The sequence below is a fragment of the Larimichthys crocea genome, chromosome XXIII (assembly GCF_000972845.2).
Source record: "Larimichthys crocea isolate SSNF chromosome XXIII, L_crocea_2.0, whole genome shotgun sequence".
Lineage (NCBI taxonomy): Eukaryota > Metazoa > Chordata > Actinopteri > Sciaenidae > Larimichthys > Larimichthys crocea.
This window is the reverse complement of record NC_040033.1, coordinates 16,992,817-17,015,515: the sequence shown is the minus strand read 5'-3', so window position 1 is coordinate 17,015,515 and position 22,699 is coordinate 16,992,817. Positions and strand designations below refer to the sequence as shown.

Below are 22,699 nucleotides of genomic sequence, written 5' to 3'. Positions count from 1 at the left end.
AAAGACACAAGTCACTTCCATCCAAAGAATAACATCCGAAATGATGCAGAGCGAATTTCATTAGCGCGCAAATGCCATTCTTTAGATCTGTCTGATCTCAATGGAGTGTGAGAGAGTGAAGGGAAAGAAAAGAAGAGGGGGGGAAATTGCCTTTTCATGTAGATTTCACTAATCGCTTCCCTAACAAAATACGGCAAGACTTGTACTAATAAGTAAGTTAAGGCTCAGTGGACAGATAGAGTGAAACAGCACAGAGGCTAATGGAACTGAGAGCTTTCCATGCCTCCATGGGTGTCTTAATTGTCAAAAGGAGATTCTCATAGGAGTATTTCGCCACTCGCCTTGCTGGATTGTGGGAAGCCTAAATTGGAGTGCGATTCACTGGGCTTGTTTTAAGCCAGAGCTTCTCTGCTGCTGTGTGCGTGGTGGATCAAATCCCTTATCCGACGTCTGGAAACAGGTCCTTGTTTATTTGGCAACCTGCTCCAGCAAAGTATATGTTTTCAATGCGACCCACAGGGACAGCAGCAGACTCGTATCTAAAATCTATAACATCTACTGTTCTGTGCTTTTTCATCGCGCGCTCTCTCTCTCTCCTGGAATGTATTATGTGCTTATTTATTTTTGCATGGATTTATTTATTCATAAATATTCATTATGAATGTCACATATGTGATTCATTTGAAAAAAAAAAGAAAAAGAGAGAGATATATTGCTTTTTCATTCTCAGCCAGCTGGGATTTATTGCCTCTCATTGCTGTTGTTATCACAATACCTTTATAGAGATGTATTTAGCATCGCTGCTCTTCGCTAGTTATTACAGGACTACAACTTCCAAACACTGTGGTTCATTAGTAGGGAATGGGACTCCATGAGACATGGAGAATGTGCTTTTAATCTAAAAAGGTCAATGTGCGTGGGCTATTTTGGAGATTCACTGCGAGCTTATAATTGGGGCCCTGTCTGAAGACAATGTAGAATTAAATGAAGACAAAGTTAGAGAGCGTGCGGTTGGCCTTTGATGAGAACCAGGGAGTGAGGACCCTTCATTTGCAACCTTTAATCAGTCCAATGAGATCAGATTCGCATGTGATTTGAGAAGAAAAGAAAGTGGGGGAGAAATGAAATGGTAATTAGTATTGATTACCTATGGGCATATGACCCCGCGGTCTCCCCTTGCATTCTTAAATCAACCCAAATTATTGGATTTACTAATTTCATGCTCAGAGAGAAGTAGCCAGCAACATGAAAATGCCTCCACAATGAACCATGAGCCAATTGGGGTCCGAGGAAATTATAGCAATGGGAAACGAGGCGTCTTTCTGTGCAGACGCGTGGGTGTGAGGCTGAATTAACCACACTAGTTTAAGTTGAGGATGATAATTATTCTAGGAGGGTCTGAAGGGACTAAAGGTGATTCAGGTAGCTTTTTCTTCAAATTACATTTCACGTCGCCACACTGTCACTAAGAGATGGCCTCAGCCCGGCCGTATATGCATGTAATTACTCGCGGTTAAGACAGAGAAAAGGTCCATTTAGGCGGGAAAAAAGCAGCCCAATTACATGTATACACAATTAATACACCCATGGGAAATTGAAATTTTCTTTCAAATGATAAGATTAATTCCTAATTATGGCTACAGACACACACACACACATGCACGTCCGCACAAGGCCTCACACACTTAATCTACTTTAGTGGATTTAAGCCACCATATAGTGAAATTGTAAAAAAAAAAAAAAAAGAGGAAGAAGACAGCAAGTGATGGAGAGAATCCATGTCATAATGCACCCGATGAACCCCAGACACCGGGGATGTGACAGTGCTCTGTCGCCATCTGCTGGCTTTGAGGTAGAACATGAAAACACAAGGGGTAGTGCAAAATCTGCGAGTCGGCGAGTGTGGTTTGAGTAAACTCTGTATCATTGTAGTTACTGTCGGGTCTTTATTAAAAGACCACATTCATCAGAAGATGCTTCTGTAAATTTCATTTCTGCACTTCAACCCGGACATCTTTGGATTTATTGCAGAGGATATTAGAAATTATTTTCTCTGCAGTGTTTCAGTCCTTCCAGGATCTGAGATGATCTAAAGGTTTAATCTAAGTGTTAAAACAGATCAGTTTTTAAAAGGAAAATCCTATAACGGTCAGCTCCTCCAGGCAACAATGACATCTTTAAACTAATTGAAATGCTAAATATTTATGAAACTTTCGTGTTTTTCTAGTGTTTCCAAACTGAATGCCAACAGGCCACCGTCAAGCAGTATTTTTCCCCCAGACATGTAAGACACCCAGAATGAAATACAAAATGACTACAAAGGATGACTTAAGTCCTTTTACTGTCATTTTGTTTTTCTTTGTGGCCATTTTGCATGCTTTGAAGTTTGTCTTTTTGTAGCCAGTCTGTCTCTTTTTGTCTCTTTGAGGTTGTTTTCTGTCTCTTTGTTGTTGTTTTGTGTCTCTTTGAGGTTGTTTTTTGTCTCTTTGGGGTTGTTTTCTGTCTCTTTGTTGTTGTTTTCTGTCTCTTTGAGGTTGTTTTCTGTCTCTTTGAGGTTGTTTTTTGTCTCTTTGGGGTTGTTTTCTGTCTCTTTGAGGTTGTTTTCTGTCTCTTTGTTGTTGTTTTCTGTCTCTTTGGGGTTGTTTTCTGTCTCTTTGAGGTTGCTTTTTTGTCTCTTTGTAGTTGTTTTCTGTCTCTTTGTGGTTGTTTTGCATCTATTTGTGATAATTTTGTCTGTAGTTGTTGGACTGACTTTCCAATGAGGCCCGAGTCACGTCAAACTGACACTGACCCCTTCCTGGTCCTCTGCTCAGTACAGTAGGCTCGTTAATGGTGGATCAGTCATTACAAACCTATCTTAGTTGTAATCCAATAGAATTTAAATTCTGGTAAAGATATAAAAGCTTACACAGATATCAAATATCTAAAGATATAAAACCTTCTAGAATATACGATATAACGATTGAGAATAAATAATATATATGATCCTGTCAGACACAATCATTTTTACAACTTTAAAGCCAATTAAAGGAAAATAAAACAGGGGAAGTGGATATTAAGGTGTTGTATGAATAAATGAATCCAGCAACACTAATCAATAGGGTATACTTCTCTCTGATTTTATTCTGTGGGAAACCGTCTCTTTACACATCTAACTTGTTGGTGCATTATGACAGACAGCTACTTACAGCAGTGCCTACAGTTAATAACACATCCATGTTTACAAGCAAAATAAACAATGTTAAAAAGATAAATATTAGTTTCGGTGTAAAGCACAGCACGCAGTTCTTTTGACTTGCAGCAGTAGAACTGTATTGCATCAGTCTCACATAAATATGCTGAACCTCACACTGGTTCTAGGCAGATACACACAATGTTTTTTTTTTACAGCAGATGCAGTGTCTATTCTGTCCTCGTGCAGCTCTGGGCTCAGAGCCTGCTTAAGCAACTGCAGACAGAGAAAGTGCAATTTAAAAACGACGGTGACACTAAACATCCGGGAGAACAAGGACACACAGATGCATGGCAGGTCAGCTGTGTGCATATGTGTGGGAGCATGTGTGTGTGTGTGTGTGTGTTTGATATTAGAAACACTGCAGAGGCTAGTTTACAGTTCATGACTTTGTCAAGACAAAAACAGAGAGGAGTGACACAGACAGGAAATGAACACAGTGTGGCCAAACAAGAGACGGCTGTTGATGTTGTTACTGGAGCTCTTACAACACATGGACTGTCGCCTCACAAACTTTCAGTCTCACACACAGACTATGCAGGCCGTCGTATTTACTGGCCTTCACATGGCTACTGAGGCATCCGACTCTTTGGGTCGGTTGCGTACGACGTGCTCCAGCTGTCCAGAGTCTGAGACGTCGTAGCTCGTCTTGTACTTGGCCAGGATCTTCATCAGAGGACGCAGCTTCAACCACCACTGCTCCTTTGGGATCCTGTGACTGCAGACAGATGAGGAAATCTCAGCACTGCCATTATGTGCTAATGTCCTAATGTTCACTGGTGCTCATACATGGTAATGAGTATGAATGGGGAGCAGTGAAAAGATGATACAAGAGTGACTTTTAATGCTAAAAAACTAGTATTTCAGATCATTGACGGGTCAGCTTTATCATAAATATAAGACTATAAGCATCATTCATATTTACACATCATCTTAGTCATCTTGGTTTTGGCACCACAGCAGGCTGCTTAAGGCCGTTAACATGGAGAACAATTAGATTATCAATTTCTTGATCTTGATTTCTTAATTGTATCAAATTATCTGTGGCTGCCAACACCCACTTTATCCACAGACATCATTCAAATCTCCTTTAATCTAATCAAATCTCCTGTGCACAGACTGAATGTGGACTACATTCAGTTGCAGTCAGCAGTCCTCTGCACGTTAAAGGGAACTCACAAGAGACATTTAAAGAGAATGGTCAAAGTCGCTGCAGCAGCAGCAGCTGAGATATCCTGGCTTTTAGCTCCTAATGTGGATCACATACATTTTCCATAATGCAGCTCAACAGCAGGTCAACCGACTGTCCCTGCCTTCTAAATGGGTTTGTCTAGAAGATAACCCTAGATCTGCAAACTCCCACATGTGCACTTGATTCAGCACAGCAGTGCTCGGCATTGCAATGGCAGATATGCCCGAGCCGCTTCAAAATATCCTTGTCTCAGATTTTGAAGCACATCTGCAGTTGTACGAGGAGAAAACTAAGACTTAATCTTTGTGTTTTGGAAAACTTAGTAAGTTTGACAAAACCTTTAGGGAATTAGGTTGGGTATAAAGAGCGACTGTCTTCATGAGGAGTTCGTGGTTAAGTGGATGAATCTGTCAAACATGAGAATATCACCCAGGAGACTGGGATGAAAGACAAAAGTCAATGATGACTTTATTTTCAGACTTCTTTGACTTACTCTCAGGGGTTTTGTTTTGTTTTGTTGCGGTTGGTAGTCGTAGTTTGGTGAGGTTAGGCAAGAAAATACTTTCATGGTTTGGGTTCAAATAATACACTAACACTGAGTTTTGGTTTCACCCGGAACACAGTGACATTCTGGCAGACAGCAAACTTCTCCCATGAAGAAGCAACAACGTGTACTGTATTAAATGCTTTCGGTCCAAAATCTGAACTCTCCAGCCAAAACCAAGATAGCAGTACATGATGACATGATCAGGGTTCTTTTCTCAGATTTTTGGAAAGCTCCCGGTAGACCTACATTAGTCTTTACACAACTGTTTGAAGGATAACTACTGTAGTTTATTATGAGCAGTGTGATACGTACACAAAGTCAGTCTGATCCTTGAGTTGTACAACAGGCTGGAAGACCAGAGCCCTGCGACGCATCCCCAGCAGACAGCACGAGTCTTCAGTGTTAGCAAACACTCGGCCTGAAGGGAAAACACCGTAGCATCAGAGGTGGAAACACAGGATTGTACTTGGTTGCAAACATAGAACAGATATTTGGGAGTGGGTGTGGGAGGTTGTGGTGTATAGCATGATGACGACTCCTTGTAGCCAGTGGCTATCTTGAAGTTTTTAAAAGAAGCTATTTATGGATCTACAGGAGGACTTTGGTGGAGTGGTGCAACTGATACAAACAAAATCTAAAAACAAAATACAGAGGTGATGAGGCAGAAACCATCACTACTAAAAAGCAACATAAAGCGCCAGAGACACTAACAGAGATGTGGGGCAAAGCAGGAAGAAGAAATGTGAGTCCGTGCTCATCGATTTCCAATTCAACTAATTCAGATGAGTCATGAACCGGAAACAGTGGAACATGGTGGCTGCTGATAAATTTCTATGGCACGGACACATTGTAGCTACGCCCCACAAGTTCCTAGGCAGGCTGAGTGGAGAAGACAGACAGGGACATGGAGCTAAATGAGCTAAAGATGTAGATGGTCATGGAGCCAGCATGAAAACAAAAAGATTTACCTTCATCTTTATCATCCATGTGTATGGGAAATAGACATAAAAAACAAAGAGGAGTTTGAACTTTAATTGTAGCCTTTATGCACATGCAGTGTGGTTTTCAGACAAACTATTCAGACACATTATTCAGCTGTTAGTGTAATCCGTCAAAAAAGAAAGAACATCCAAGTCAATTTCTCATTAGGTTTTTATGCTGATGAATGAAAATGATCAATAAATAAATTCCTTTGAGAGGATTTAAAATGCATCCAAATGTCAGACTCCATGACAGATCTGGGTACAGGTTTGCCTCTGCAGGGAGGGAGGATCAACTATCACAGGTCGTTTCACTAGCGCTGAAGGGGAACGTTAACCTTACCCTGTCTGAAGGTCTCCACCAGCTTTTTGGTCACCCACTGCATCGCCTTGGCGGAGATCTTGGTCCCAAAGTTGCGGTCAAATGGAGACGGTGCTCCTCCCTTTGGAAAACAATCAGAATGACATCACTCGATCTTGGGAAAATGTAATTTAAAGATCACAGTTAAGAGAGATGAGATGAGAGATAAACACGCATGGAAAGTGTGTTCTCTGTTCTGTATCCGTTGCTTTCTGCAGACACATCCCAGTTTCCACTTGGGTATCATCAAAGTTTTGTTTGATCCAGTTTTATCCGCGCTAATCTCAAGACACACAAAGCCAGAACACAACAAAGCTGATCCATCTTAAACGGGATGCTCATATTCATGGTATAAATATAGAAAACTGTTTATTAAATCTTCTTTAGTCTGGGTGAATTGTTACTCCAGACGCTGCTACAGAAGAGAAAACTCCCTGTACTGTATGTAGTCTGTAAGGACTGGTAAGCAGTGTGTCTGTGTACCTGCTGCATGTGTCCCAGCACATTCTTCCTCGAGTCAAACACTCCCTTCCCTTCTTCAGAGTAGAGCTGGTAGATGAAGTCTGTTGTGTAGTTCTCATTACAGTTCTCATTCCTACACACACACACACACACACACACAGTTAGACATTCACACCTATTACTCATAGAGATGTCTGCTGCATTATCAGCTCACTGACTTCCTGTTATAGTAACATCAAGATGAGAGCAGCAATGCCAAATGTCAGCTCCCAAACTACACTGATGACATCGGCACTGGATCTGTTTACAACACAAGCAGCTTAAGATCCGAAAGTGAGGGCTGCAAACACTCGATCGTGAGTGCAGCAGCAGCAGCAATTATGTGTCTGAATTTCTTCTCTCTTACATAACCACTGAGGGATGGAGTCTTAAAATGCACTGGAACTGTGGAGTGGAGTCATTTAAGCAGTCATTAAGTTACCTGAGTACCAGTCCTCTTTGAATGCTCCCCTTCATTTTCTCTGTCAAATGTTCAACATTGGCCTGTGGGAATAAATTGTAAATGTGAGTAATGTTAACCAGTAGATGGCATTGTGCCGTGGAGGCTCAGGATTAAGTCTGAGTGCCCTCTAGTGGATAAAGTGGGAGATGGCGTGAAAGGACTGAATGCTTCATACTTCAACAGAGAGCTGAGGAAGGAGCTACATGTTGGGAGAGCTGATGTGTTACCTGCAGGTCTCTGATGTCAAAAGGCTCCTCATAGATGTAGGCGGCATCGGCTCCAGCAGCCAGGCCTCCCACGCTGGCCAGATATCCACAGTAGCCCCCCATGGTCTCGATGATAAACACGCGTCTCTTGGTGCCGCTTGCCGACTGCTTGATGCGGTCACAAGTCTGACACATGCATATATGCTTACAATGTCAGTACACATTAAATGATTGTGACACACCAAGCACTATGAGATTACAGTGTATCTGAGAAACCTCCAGTTAAATGTCATGTCAAGATATGAAACCAGATTAGAGGTCAACACTGTTAAAATAAAACATTCCACTGCTCTCAAGGCCAGCATGCTTATGTCTCTCTCAAGAGACAACTTGCTACATTTAAACAATTCAAGCAGATTCAGGCTAAAATGCTGCTTTCACCAGTTAGACTGGAGTCCTGCATAAGGATGAGAGAGCACAACAAATAGGAAACTTCAGATATCACTTGGTTACAATTACATTTAGAGAAGAAACTATTTTTCTCCACAACGGATCTGACAGTAACACTTTATTTTGGTAGTCCAGTGCTGATATTGAGCATAACAGGTGACTGTGCTGTCAGTAAAAAGATCCACAGAGCTTTAGATGCTACAACAGTGTTAAAGGGGCATTCCAGTGATTGAGCATTGCACCTTCATAAGGTTGGAGGACTCGCAAGAGACAGATTAAAGAAAGACTGGGCAGCAGAGGTTGAGATATTCTGACTGGTGTGGGAATCCCACACTTCCCATACCTTTTTACATTAATGCTACCTGATGTGTAGGATCATTGGAGTGCCCCTTTAAAACTGTATAGATGTTCAGTGTTGGGCTAACAAGACAGTCTTACACCTAAAGGTTCATGTTAGAACAGTCGTGGATGATCATGTTAATGCCTACAGAAATCTATAAAGCTGCAGCAAATACTCATGCAACACTTTACTGCATATCTATTTTTGGGAACAGCTTGAATATAAGCACTGGACTGTAAACTCCACTGATGCTTGATATCGTGTCATTTTCATCCTCTTTGCATAAGCATGTTGCGCTTCACAGTTGTGCCGGCGGCGGTTCGACTGCCTTACCTCCACGATGGCATTGAGGGCCGTGTCTGCCCCGATACTTAGATCTGTGCCCGGTACATTGTTACTTATGGTGGCAGGCAGCATACACATCGGGATGCAAAACTCCTCATAGGTAGCGCGAGCCTCATACAGCTGCAGCAGACTTTCAAACGCCTGAAGCGGCAGTACATGAAAACAAGTTAGAGCCGCAGAAGGCCGGCCGAGAGCGAGAGAGAGGGTAAGTCTCTCTCGGTTTGCTAGAGCGTATCCTGCCATTCCGGCTCTTTCCGTGTGATAGTGGCCAATGGCTTCCCTTTGGCAGAAAGGACGAGAGGACAGAAGTGTGGACAGAGTGATGGAAAGAATGTGAAGAAGGGAAAATGAAGAGACAGAGTGGCGGAGTGGAGCCACGAAACTTAGACGAACAAAGAAACGTAGGTAGGAAGACGATGGCAGAGACAGAACAGAGCGAAGAAAGACAGGAAAGGTGTGAAAGGAAGAGATCTGTGTCTGAGAGCCTTAGCCTTTTAGGCTCAGTAACACTGCACAGCGCGACCACATGACGACAACATCTGCTGCAGAACATTATATGCAGGCAAGACAAGCACCGAGTGTTGCACACACACACACACACGAGGAGGGATGAAGATGGTGGCACAGCCGAGATTCAGGCTCGGAGATGGTGCTTTTCTGCTTCTGTTTACTCAGTTTGAGTTCATTTGAGTTATCGTGATGCTTTAAACAAAAACAGCAAGATTAGTGTTGCTGTATTATGTTACTGAAAAAGTTACTGCATCATTAGTGTCATTATCAATTCGAGCAGACACACCCAGTACAGTGCATGTTAATTGTGCTGTGTTGGTGTTAGTATGTGTTCGGTGACTGTTAACCACTCATCTTGATGTAAATGACATGGGAGGGACACAAGCACACAGTCGGGGTGAGAAGGGCAAGCAGAGCAAACGTGGCGGTCACGACACTCGTGCACCTCACAGCATGCCCCCGTGTTGCCGCTCACTTACCTGGTAGGGGAAGGGAGGGACGCTCCTCTGAAATTTTTTTTTTTTTTTTACTTTACCAGTCGTGCCTCACGGTACAGACATGACTCAATCTGTCTGTCCGGCTACATGTTTTTAGTTTTAGGATTCCAGATGTGGCCATGTCTGTAAAATTTGCTCAGAATAATTCACAGACAGGCCGGGGTGAGGGACTGGTAAAATGGCAGAGTGAGCGATTTCCCCCTTCTTGAAACATGATTGGCTGGCTGGCTACGTAAGCATAAGCATGTCTGCGGGTTGGCTGCTTGTGTAAATGTGTGTGTGTGTGTTTTTAATATTCATCTGCGTGTTGCTGAGATCAACTATTCTGGTTGCCAGCCCCCATCACTTACAGTAGTGATGGCGTTCAGAGCCGTGTCAGCGCCAATGCTGAGGTCTGAGCCCGGCACATTGTTGGAGACAGTGGCTGGGACCATGACCATGGGCACACAGAACTCGTCATATTTCCCGCGCGCCGTTAACAATTCCAGCAGTGACAGGAAGGCCTGCAGGGCAGAGCCAAGGGGTTTAGTGTCTACGGAAGGCGGAGGTTTGGCAGGTTGGTTTGGTTGAGAGGTGCTACTTGCCACAAGGAAGGGAAAGACAACAGTGGTGCCAAGGGGAGGAGCCAGGTCTATCACAACGGACAGCAGCGAAACAGACAGGTACCACTCCACATACTCTGAACATTATCTCGGTCACACATCCATTCACACACACACACATCAGTCACACTCATTTACTTGCATACGTCACAGGAGAATAAAGCTGGTGAGCGTCTAAACGGGAGAGCGTGAAATGGGCGGAGAAAAGAGCAGGTGCTCTCTGTTTCCAATTCAAACCAAATCAACACATTCATTAAAATAGATTTAGATTTCATTTACTGTGCTGCTTTACTCTTTATTCACAGAATTCAAAGGTTTCTTTTCAAAGAACTGAAAATCAACAGTGAACCAACAGCAGAGAAATGACTGAAGCGTGATTATATGGAGCCAGATGGTGATGGGATAATACCAATGGAAAGGATCAACAATAAATGCTGTCATATACTGTACATGTTCTAAAGATATGATTAATAATGCTCTAATATATGGAAAAAAAAATTATCTGTATCATGCTCTTAATGTGGATAAAACATGGACTATAACTGTAGCTGAGATGTAGCCAAACAAAGATGTAGCCTCGTTAGCAAAATTAGCAAGCAGGGACAGAAGAGTTTGAAACATACCTCAAATCCACCAACAATGAGCAGAGCGTTAATGTTATGTGCTCGCATCTGCTCAGCGATTTTGTCGACATGCTTTGCGGGAAGTGTTCTGAAGGAAGGGCGGGAAAGAAAAACTTGATAAATATCATTAAAAGAAAAATGTGGATTAGCTTTATTGTTGAGCAGTTGCTGGTCAATCAGAGATAACAGATCATGACGTTACCTTTTGGTTCCCAACAGAGATCCACCCTGTCCTGTCCATCCTCCCACATCGGCCCATTTAATCTCCTTAATCTGAGGGGGAGACAATAGCATAACACATTTAGCATCCAAATCTAAGATTGTTTCTATGTCGTGCCTTACTACACCCAGAACCCCCCGTGTGATCTGACACATCCTCTCTGGCTCTCGGTGCAGAGATTGTTAGCGGGAGAGTTAATTTTCTGGACACACTGTCTGATATCTAACGGAGGAATGGGACCAGGTGTGTAGCAGAGAGTCTCAGAGCACTCAACTATAGAAATCCATTACTCCCGCTGGCCTAATCGTCTTAGGGTCAATTGGTGCAGTGTGATTTTAACTGGCCGGGGAAAGCACACAGGATGTTTAACTAACCAGTGATATTGGAGACGTGTTGATGAAGATAAATGGTCAGGTCGTTTGTTAAGTGCTGTTCTTTGAATGAAAGAGGATTTAAGCTTTTCTGCTGGGAAAAGTCAGCAGCATCAGGGAGAGGGAGTGGGAAACCAGTTTGACCAGGAGAATAAGTCTCTCAAATTACAACACAGCCTCAAACAAAACAGAAACTCAGATATCTGATATCTGTTGCCTGCTTCTACGTTTTATTCAGTTCAGTATTCAGCCTGTTGTCATCTACTGGTTTATTGTCCAATTCTCTCACACAACATAATCTTAGAGATGACTCTCTTTTCCTAAAAGTTCTTTAATTTAAAACGTGTGAGACTGTGAAGTGATGCACATGTGTAACAGTACAGTACATGTACCAGTATATGAGTGCTGTAGTACCCACCTGTCCTTTGTAGAAGCCCTCAAAGCCATCACTGACAGCAAACATCTTGTGCCCCTCAGAGATGCCCACCCTGACGGCTGAACGCACAGCAGCATTCATTCCTGCTGCAGGAGCGCCGACATTCAACACTGCCACATTGAAGTTGCTCTGAGGGCGTAAAACACACAGAAAAACACACATCAAATATGACTTTAATTGTCTTATCGTGAATAAAGAGAGAATGTTGCAGCTGCTGGTGAAGCTCTGCAGAGTGAATCAATGAATGGTGTGCTCTCAGCTCCACGCTGGGCCTTCAGCAGTCATTATCATAGATCCAGGGGTGGGAGCCAAACCCTGAGGCGACTTCTGCAGCGTGGAGTCGGCCATGCTGCCTCTACACTCCACTGATCTTCACTCTGAGCTGTCTCCTTTGGAGCCACAGCAGCGGGCAGCCACAGCTTCTGGCAGGGTTGAACAAGTCATCCCTCAGCGGGGAGCCAGGTGTCATCAGATATCACTGCACAACAGAGCAGCACCGAGCCACCTGTGCCTCACGTGAAGCCCATTACTAACTACAATTATAGGTTACACAGCAAGCAGGTAAAAACTGCTTATCATAAGTGGTCACCATGATTACAAGTCACCTTATTTTCCACTAAACAGCAGGAAGAAAACTTACTGATGGGTGCCAGCATGACTCGAATGCTATACTGCACCTGTTTCAGAGAAATACTCACACCCACCACACACGACAGGAAAAAAGGAGTTTACAGAAATACTTTACTCGGTAAGCGTGCCCAGGGTGTATCTGAAAATAGCAGCAGTACCCCGCATCATGACTGCAGTAGCTGAGTCATTATTTGTAGGCAGATCCCTTGGACAGTGTAATAAAATATTTAACCTCTCAGTGGCTCAGGGAGACCGATTCAACTCTCTAAGAAGAGCCTGCATTCTAGACACGGTGAGGAAAAAACAAGTCCTGCTCGGTTGTGTATCTTTCCGACTTGTTTGAGGAGCGAGTAAACAAAGCTGACAGCTCTGGCGCTGTCTCAAATGGGATGTCATGATGGCGTGAGGTGACTTACAGTAGGCAGTTCGGATTCCAGTTTACGATGAGCCAGGAGTTTGTATGTCTTCAGGTTGTTTTCGAAGCTCCTGCAATAAATTGTGCCACATGGAGGAAAAGTTAGAAAAACAGTGTGGTTTATTGTCAGTGCAATGTACGTGAAATATCAGGGCTGCTACTAACTTTTTTATTATCAGTTCATCTGTCTGATCACTTTTTAATTCATCAATTAGTTGTTTGCTCCAGAAAATGTTGATCATTGCTCATCCTTAAATGTCTTGTTTGGCCCACAGCCCAAAGATATTCAGTTTAATGAATAGAGGACTAAAGAGGGCAGTACACATTCGCATTTGAGAAGCAGATATCAAAGAATTTGGACATTTCTTCTTGACTCAAAACGATAAATTGATTTTCAAATTAGTTGCCGATTAATTTAATAGTTAACTAATCGACTAATTGTTGCAGCTCTACATATCATGTCAAATCAGAGGGTTGCTGGTGATGTTCTAACATACCAACGTGACCCACTTTCTCTCCTACATCTGTCTTCAGTGAGACAAATCAAACTGATGCTCTTGATCTTCAGTGAAGTGACAGATTTGGTGTACGGGATCGGTCAGTCGTACCTGCCCCGAAGCTTCACTGCCTCCTCAAAGCGTTTCTCGTCCATGGCCTTCTGGACCTCTTGAGTCTGAGGAAAAGAGGGGGGGAGTATTATCACAGCTTGAATTCACTATAATTTCACACACTTTACACTTCCTGTATGCACGAAAGCAAAGGCACTTCATTTCATTTATACCAGCTAAGATGAAATATCTGAAGTGTCCATTATGAGCAAAACAATCGCTGCGTGTACAACTGATCGCCCTTCTACTGTAAAGAGAGAGAACAATGCAGGAGTAAACATGTGATCGTCTGTCCCAGCCTAATGTAACCTTGTTTTGACCTGTAACACAACAATAAAGTGATTTTAGCGTTTCTGTGGAGATGGTTTGTTATTACATCACCATCCTGCGGGCAGTCATCACCAACCCTGCCAAATGCTTCAGATAATCGTTAACTAGACAGAATTGCCTCTCAAACAATACAGCTCTCTTGTGAACATTAGTGCCACTCCAGGCCCAATAGGCTGTGCTGCTTGTCATCATTACTTAAGCTCCTTCAGCCCGTCCTCGTTGACTCTGCCTCTCAGAGTCCAGCAGAGTCATTTAGCAGTGTTTGTGTTTGTATGTCCTTTGCAGCTTCCAGCCTTTTAGAAATCTGAGTTTGTGTGTGTGTGTGTGTGTTCGATACGTTGCAGTCTTGGCCTGTTTCCAGTCCAGTCCAGTGCTTACCATCTGCACACACTCCATCAGGGGCAAGCGCACCGACTGGTTGCCGCACAGAGACACCACACAGGCTGGTGTGTTAGCTGTGGTCTCCAGAAGGGCAAGAACAGCCTCCACACCCATACGGCTGGCCTGTGTGAGCAAACAAACAAGTGAAACTACACCGTCCTCACTATGAACACATTATTGGTATCTCCTGTACACTTCTAATGTTTTCTTTACACATTCTTCCCCAAATCCTGTTTTTTTTATTTTTATAACCACACCAAACATAATACTGAAGTCAATTTCTCCACAGCATCTCTTCTCTTCTTTAGTTTTTTGTCGGCTTGCCGTAAACATGAAGAGTCAGTCGCACGTTGTGTGTGATGCACTCCTTCACAAGCTGAGCCGTAAATCTGTTAATGTGCTTAACCTAAAACCTTGGGCCCTTTCTCTACAGACACACAGGATTAAACAGGAAATGCACCAGACTGAGTGACTATTCCTACCAAAATACATCAAATAGACCACATGCTGTAGGAAGAGTGTACACTAGGTTACTAATATGCAAACTTAAAGAATTTAAATGCTACGATGAGTAAACTGAACTCAAAGACAGATAAAAACATGGTTCTGAAATCAGTGTAAAATCAATGTTTGATTAGGGCTCAAACTAGTCATTCTTTCTTGATTAATCAATTTGTCCTGAAACCTATTTAAAGACTACTTTAGTTATATTAAAATAAAAGCCAGTTAACACTTCCTACAGCCAAAAGTGATCTATTTAGATAGTATTTTATTTAGATAGCCTACAGCCAAAAACCAAATATTCAGTTTGCTTCGTATGACAGAAAAACATCACATCCTGATATCTGAGAAGTTGCAACCGGCAAATGTTTGATGCTGAACCTACCAGGATGCGGTCGAAAGCAGACGGGGTCCCTCCTCTCTGCACATGCCCCAGGATTGTCACTCGTGTGTCAAAACCCAAGCATTTCACAACAAGCTGGGGAAATACAAAATACAGGTCTTAGCAAATGTATTTTGCGGTTCCTCTGATGGTAAACACGACTGTAAATTTGAGATACTGGATCCTTAAAGTGTCTCATGCATGTTAGTAACAGCTAAATGTGTAATGATGTCTGCAATACAACTTTACTGTGAAACAAATGTATGTGCATACATAAAAGGACAGACACATCACACGCTGAAACATAAACACAGTAGAAAGGTTGAAGAGAAGGGGAAACAGCAAAGCACAAGCAAGCCATTCTAATTTTTCAGTCATGTTAGCAGGGAGCTCTCAGCTGATACTGAACATCACAGAAGATCCCAAGCAGGAAGTGCTAAATTAAATAAAGACACTCAGGTACTTTCCAGGAAAACAAAATGCTTTGAAAGTGTTTGAAAGTTAGTGCAGGGTCGTGGCATACAGTGTCACACTCTGAGAGCAAATTTACAGTGAAAGTATCAAAACATACATTTGAGTTTGCAAATGTCAGCTTCAGTGAGGATATCTGCTCAGAGTTTTACAGCACTATTAGAGAGTGGTGAAAGCCATCTTACCAAACTACAGAGTGTGTCGGACAGAGCACTCCAGAAACACAGCAACAGAGTCAAAAGCCACACCAGGGCAGCAGTACAGTAGTAGAGGTCATACAGGAGGCAGTTGAAGCTGGAACTTTACACAGAGCTCTGTACTTACATTCTTGATATATTCAGTGGTAATGGGCTTGTTGTTATGATCAATGGCCCCTTCGGCTACAATTATGATATTCAGCCTTTTCATCCCTGCTCGGTTCTACAAGGAGGGGGTGGTGGAGAAACAACATGACAGAAAAACTGAGACTGTGGCTGTGACGTGGTCTTTCAGAAGCACGGGCGCCAGACGACGCTGACAGCCGAGGAGCCGAGGACAGATTCTTTCATCGTGAAAGATTGTGTTTGCGCTGTGTCATCAGCAATAATCTGCTGACCTTGCTGTTTGTCTTCACTGTGTTATCGTGGACTCGGCGTCAAAATCATGATTATCTTATCAGGGGAAAGATGTTTTTTTTCTACGGACTTTAACATTCGGTTAAATATTCTGATGCCAATTATCATGGCAGATAAATACAGAGGATTTGTGGCTCAGGGAGGCTGATTTCCATCAGTCGGGTCTCCGTGCTTCTGGCTTCCCCTTTCTTTACACTCAGGTACTCACTTCCTTGACAAAACTAGAGGTTATAGGCTTCCCATGCCTGTCAATGGCTCCCTCTGCAACTATGATTATGTTCAGCCTTGTGCCCCTGGAACGGGTCTGAATCATAGAACAACGGCATGTTTCCAAAGCAGAAAAAACACATAAGTCTTCTTTGATTTAAAAAAGAGTCAGGAGTCACTCCTTGCAGAAAAAACTGAGAAGTCATGTAAAATAAGACAACTGGGAAACATTATATAGCATCTAGACACCGGTTCAATACGGTTCATTTGGTTTACTGTAGGGAACAAACAAGATTGTGTTACCGCAGACAGTTTTTGACACATCTTGTCCTCCCAGCCATCCTCTGGGGGCATCTCAGGAATCAGCACCCAGTCTGCCCCACAAGCCAGGGCACTCACCAAGGCCAGGTAGCTGAGATAAAATGCACAGACAGAATACCGTGTACATAAACAGAAGTGATAACGGTCTCCATTTTTGCTTCATGTTTTTGGATCTGGTATGAACTTTATCGAATGCATTCTTACCCACAGTGTCTGCCCATGACCTCTAACACAAATGTTCTCTGGTGACTGAAAGAACAGAACAGAAAATATGAGTCACACAGCACTAGACAAAAGGAATAATTAAATTATAATTGCGCTGTGTGAGAAGGCCACCTGTCTGGCATATTCCCATGTGAGGAGGTCATGTAACCTTAAACTAATATCCTTCACTCCAAGAGAGGGAGAGTTAAAGTTTGTCTCTGTCTCTTCTGCTGTATATTTTGCCAGTGTGGAGACTGGTGACACCAGAATGTGCAAAAATTCCACCACTGCAGAAATGGAACACTTTCAGATGTCACTGTCACATTTTACTGGTGTGGTTGTATGTTTTTTAGGCTGTCCTTCCATCAACGATCCCAAAATTGACTTGAATGGATGCTGAATGGAGCTAAAATGATATGATATGATATGTTTGGTGTGAACTTTATATTACTCTTATTAAAAACTGGGCGTAGTGATTAGTTTATCCTGACATTTTCATGCTAAGTCAACAGGCTGCTCGGTCCCAGTAATTACAAAGTATAAAACATGTATTTCAAACTTCAAAACCAGTTTAGCGTGTACTACTGCTCATAGCTTTGTCGATTAAAACAGATACAGATAAACAAACACAGCTGCTCTGTCTCCGTCTCACCTCTGTGCAGTCGTCATAATTGCGTCTACCACCTCGATGATTCTGTGCAGGGCAGAGTCGGTACCGATTGTCATGTCAGTTCCACAGAAGTCGTTGTCAATGGAGCCGACCATCCCCACGATGTGAAGGGCCGAATACTTCTGAACGGCATCGGCTTCGATTGAGCCTGAAACATTTAGGAAGTTAGTGCCTCCTCTGTGTTTATACAGCAATGCAGACAGTTTCTCTGACATCTTGTTGTCAAAATACAACAGGATAAGCAGCAGTGGAAACTGCCGAGCTCAGGCCAAACAGGTCTTTACAGAAATATCTGTTCATACTGGCAGCTACTGTGTTAAGTCAGTGTGGAAACAAATCTGCCCGTGGTATCATGTGGTTTCCAACTACGTGCAGTGGTAACCTTATTTTCTTCATTTAGAGCATGCTCACTGTGGTGTTTTTCAGCACAGTGAAGATAAAACCAAGAAGGAGCTTCATCATTGCTCAGTACCTTGCTCCACCAGCTCTCCCAGCAGCCCACTCCATTCCTCCCTGAAGAGGTTGGCGCCCGTCAGACTTCCATCTCCACCGATCACGCACAGGTTGGTGATGCCGTGCTGCACCAGGTTGTGAGCTGCCTTCAGGCGTCCCTCGTGGCTGCGGAACTCTTTACAGCGGGCGCTGCCGATCACGGTGCCACCCTGATGATGACAGTGTATGAGTATGAAAACCTCTTCGGGGTAATACACTCTTAAATTTACGTCACGCTACAAGAGTGAGTAAACATACACACACAGGCTGCTGTTATGTTAGACAACCACTCAACAGCCTTATCTTGTAGCTACGTGACTTGCATGTTCCTGCCCTGCACTCTGTTTTCTATTTAAAGAGCTGTAATGTGTTTGATGACTATAAAAGTAATTGTGTTTTTAATTTTATAATGTTAGAAGAGTAAACCACAGTTGGCAGAGCTCTTACTCAAGCTTGTACAGTAAAAGAATTGCATTAGCTGTGTGGAATGCTGCCACGTCATTACTCACCACTTGCAGCATGCTGGAGACACTTTCCCATGAGGCCTCTTTTATGTTCTCTCCACCGTCCACCATACCCTGATATCCCTGATAAAAAAAGTTGCAACATCTTAGTGAACAAATGTTCCAAACACACACATTTATCTCACAGCTGGAGCGATCACCGACACTCAGAATAAAATAAACATTTCAGCCGACTGCAATACCACAGAACAGGATACATAAGTTTAATCCGTCCTCATTCTGTGTCCTGCAGAGTACTGTGGTACCTGAGCAGGAGGGGCGTTTCATGTGAGGCGTCTGCTAAAGCCTCTAGTGGGTTATGTAACAACACACACAGCGAGGAGGTCCATGACACACACAGATGCGCAGGGATCACAGCATGAGCAAGCAGAGCACGCCCTCGCCAAAGCTCCTCTAACATCTGCTGCAAGAATAAACATCGTGGGTTCATACATGTAGACCACGATCCTGCTGCTGCGAGTATGCAGCAAAAGTGCAGCTGTCCCGTCATTAACTTAATTCATTAATTAACGTTAATGTGTTCATTTTGATACATTTGACTTTATGTTGTTTAAAAAGTTACAACGATTACACGTTTATTTAGTGTTAAGAGAAAGAAAGATAAGAAGTGCTAAGACTGTTCCAATACAGTTTTAAACTTCAATACAACACTAGTATAACAAAACGATATTCGATACCTCTTTCAATATCACAAATAAAGGAAGCTTTTGGTAGCTTCTGTACTTTGGATACTATCAAATGACAGTATTGTGTCATTTTAAACATGTCGTATTAAAAGATATATAAACACTTGACAACCTTATGCTCGAATTTCCTTCAAAGTATGTTAGTATGTAGGGATAGGCATGGTTGTAAGTCACGTCTTCTTACTTCTATAGGATGAAATTATAATAATCATCACAAAGCGTGGGCTCACCTCATGAATGAAATAAACTTTTGCTCCCACATATAACCCCATTCGAACCACGGCACGTACAGCAGCATTCATCCCTGTAAAAATACATAAAACAAACAAACACAAAAACAAAATCAGACAAACTGCAGTGCTGCTGATCGGGGTAAACAGTCAGGCTCTGGCGGGGGTTTGAACTGTAGAGAATCGTTGTAGAATACTGATTTGCATGGTTATTCCACGGCTGCTGCACGGATATTAGAAGTGCAGCAGTAAAACTTTCATTTCATCTCTCTCAGTGTGTGTGTGTGTGTGTCAGTCTATCTGTGTTAGTCTGTCTGCAGCCTGGGCCAAAATGTTTTCTCACTGCTGCACACTGCCATTTTTGGTCAAAAAGGTTTCCCAGCTCCTCTTACGGCCTCCCAGTTCATTTGTGGTTAGCCAAAGTGAACTTGGTAACCAGCTCTGTGACTTGAATGACTCAAACACTGACAGTGGGAATAATGGACAAAGCTTTGGACAGAGCAGGCGGACGGGAACTTGGCTGACGGGAGGAGGTATAAACAGGAGAAAGGACCGTGTTTCCTTTTTTTCTGCACAAACTGGTGAACGCTACAGCTCTGACCGAGCAGTGTGTGTTACTTAGCAACACAAAGGTCTGGGCCATCGGGCCAGGGGAACCTATATAAACTATAGTGGGAGGTAGAAATCCTTTTTCTCCTACATGAAAAAGATACAGCGCTAACAAGGCAGCCATAACCAGTCGAAAGGCACCGACTCTTCACCGTGCTGTCCAGCGCGGTGGCCCATGACTTATTGTCTCGTTACATAACTGTTCAAATGAACAGTCAGAGAAGACAGAAGAGGTTCAGAGACAAAGAGATTATATATTATCGTTTAATTGTGTTTATAAAAGCTGAGAGTCATTAAGTTCGACCATCTCATTCATGCAGAATGAGTGAAAAGACTAAGCCAAGGCTACACAATACCCCCCTGACACCCACATTCAGCTCCTGTCATGCATGCACACAGCCTCATTGGTTTAGCTCTGGGGCCAACTCGGTTTCTCTCAGTGTGTGTGCGTGTGCCAACATGTGAACGCCCAATGCTTTCGCAACCACCCACAAAAGATCGATTCGTGTCCCAGAGGAGAGCCAAGGAGAGCTATATAACATAACCGAGCTGGCCGATTAAACGCGCGGAAAACTGCGAGCGCTGCTTCTTTTTGAAGGGCACACAGGGTGACGGAGAACGTGAGCTAAAGCTGAAGACCCTCATTTTGGGGGGTAACGCTTCAGATATGACACAGCAGGGAAGATAAAAAAAAATAATAATGATGATGCTTTGGTTTGAGCTGAGCATGCCGGGTCACCTTCACAAGACACTTGAAGGGATCAGAGCCATCGCTACTATTATTAATAACTCCTGTGCTTTTCCTACCACGACGAGGCAAACTATTACATCAATTACACATTATAAGTGTTTTTATTTATAGTTTATTAGACACATATATGACATTCCTGCACATTAATACAGGGAAACCTTACATAAATCTGTGTTTTTGATTCATTTAATTAAGTTTACTGCATAAAATGATGATAGTCTGTGACTGTGAAGGGGAAGCCCCTGACAGAAAACATGTGTTGTAACATCTTCAGCACTTGTAAACTGAAAACTGTGTGCGAGTTCTCTCCAAATATGTATTATTACTGACACAAAATAGATGTGGCTTTGACAAACTGGTAGTATTTCATTCACACTGAAGTATTGGTGGTACTCTTCGTGTATAACACTGCAGTCGATGTGTTTCACAGTCGTGCCGGGGAGCACATGACCAGGGTTTCCTCTGTGACGTAGCGCAGAGATGAATGCAGCTCATCACGTACACAGGATACACAGACATCCACCACTGGCCTGCTGCGAAACCACAAGTCTCATCTCACCAACACTAACAAGCGTATTCAGCAGCTTTCTCTTCCTGTCAGTCATCTCTGCACATCGACCCCGCAGTGCGTTTGAACGCCTATCAATGTTTAAACCAGCCTGCGGGTTCAATTAACGGTTAACAAAGTCGTCGGTTACAATTTAAACTAGTCCCCCGTGTGTGTGAAGAGGGAGAGGTGACACGGTTTCCGACCTTGCCGGTTGTGTTAAGTGCTGTCACGGTGACATGACAGCAGGATGCTGTTAGCGCGTTAGCATGCTAAGTGGCGGGATGCCCGTCACCTCTCCGTGTCTGCCTCCTCCGTTTAGCCGCTGCGCACTTTGCTCTAACGACACAAGCCTCCTTCACTACCGGAGCAGCATCACACACGGCTGCAGACCTGTGTGTGTGTGTGTTTTCTCCCTCCGCGGGCCTCTTCACACTCACACATATCAGTGACTGTCACTCAGTTTTACCTTGAGCATCTCCTCCGCTCGTCAGCACCGCGATAGCTTTCCCCGCTCCCGACAGGTTCTCAAAGAAGATCTTCTTGCTGTCCGGCTGCGCCATTTTCACAGCTGCTCAGTGTGTATCCAGTCCAACTAAAAAAAAACCAACAACACAGCGGGAGCCCGTAACTGTATAAAAACTGTGCTGAAACGATGAAGGGCAACGCTCATCCGGCCCCCTCTACCTACGTGATGTGCCCGCTATGCTCTCCTTCTGCCTGTTCCGCATCTATCCGCCGATTTGCATAGACGGGCTGTGGGGAGGGTGAGTGACATTGCCGAGAGCTAATCAGGTCTCGGTTGTTTTGATTTTAAACCAATGGGAGGAAAGATAGATGATATGTGGGCGGGGCAGACGGTGTGAGGATGCCAATGTGGATCCTAGTTCTCAGGGAGGATGTTGAGAGTAAGTTTGTTTCACTACAAGGCCACAGCAGATAAATGGAGCACGTCCACATGTAAATATTATATATTATAATGCGTAATATTGTTGATTGTGCTACGGCGTGTAGGAGAATAAGGCAACAAGGTAAACGGATCTGCACATTATTGAAGCTGATGACACATTTCACTTTCACAGAGGGTTCATTAGCACAGCCTGTCAGATAGTAGAGGACATTTCTATCTGTTGTGTTTTATGCTTTATGTTGTTGTGTCATTTTGTTTAAAGGTGATGATGATTATTTATGTGCATGGCACCTTTCTTACAAACAAGATTTTGCAGTAAAAGTTTGTAACACACACCCCT

At 43.2% G+C, this 22,699-nt stretch overlaps 1 protein-coding gene across 7 annotated transcripts; it reads right to left on the bottom strand.

The window, feature by feature from the left end:
* Positions 1-3,098: 3,098 nt before the first annotated feature.
* Positions 3,099-22,205, bottom strand: pfkpa (phosphofructokinase, platelet a). Of its 7 annotated transcripts, none has more exons than XM_010738134.3 (23): positions 21,919-22,205; positions 19,543-19,616; positions 18,612-18,689; positions 18,083-18,272; positions 17,593-17,758; positions 16,941-16,985; positions 16,719-16,827; positions 15,919-16,014; positions 15,127-15,219; positions 14,238-14,363; positions 13,530-13,594; positions 12,923-12,992; positions 11,859-12,005; positions 11,052-11,122; positions 10,850-10,937; positions 9,975-10,127; positions 7,504-7,668; positions 7,256-7,317; positions 6,796-6,907; positions 6,295-6,394; positions 5,940-5,945; positions 5,284-5,389; positions 3,099-3,950 (listed from the first exon to the last, which is right to left on the bottom strand). In XM_010738134.3, the coding sequence occupies exons 1-23, from the start codon at positions 22,010-22,012 to the stop codon at positions 3,794-3,796; spliced, it is 2,373 nt and encodes a 790-aa protein (XP_010736436.1). In that variant the 5' UTR covers positions 22,013-22,205; the 3' UTR covers positions 3,099-3,793. The 7 variants fall into 7 exon arrangements, with proteins under 7 accessions (XP_010736436.1, XP_010736435.1, XP_010736434.1 ...); XM_010738133.3 differs by lacking the exons at positions 9,975-10,127; positions 15,919-16,014 and adding exons at positions 8,606-8,758; positions 16,417-16,512 and having other exon boundaries at positions 21,919-22,204; XM_010738132.3 differs by lacking the exon at positions 9,975-10,127 and adding an exon at positions 8,606-8,758 and having other exon boundaries at positions 21,919-22,204.
* Positions 22,206-22,699: the final 494 nt, after the last annotated feature.

Coding starts and splice junctions, on each gene's coding strand:
- pfkpa (XM_010738134.3), bottom strand. CDS start 22,012: ATGGCGCAGCCGGACAGCAAGAAGATCTTCTTTGAGAACCTGTCGGGA. Junction 19,617..21,918: donor GAGCGGAGGAGATGCTCAAG/GTAAAACTGAGT, acceptor GTATTTTTACAG/GGATGAATGCTGCTGTACGT. Junction 18,690..19,542: donor AAGTTTATTTCATTCATGAG/GTGAGCCCACGC, acceptor TTTTTTTATCAG/GGATATCAGGGTATGGTGGA.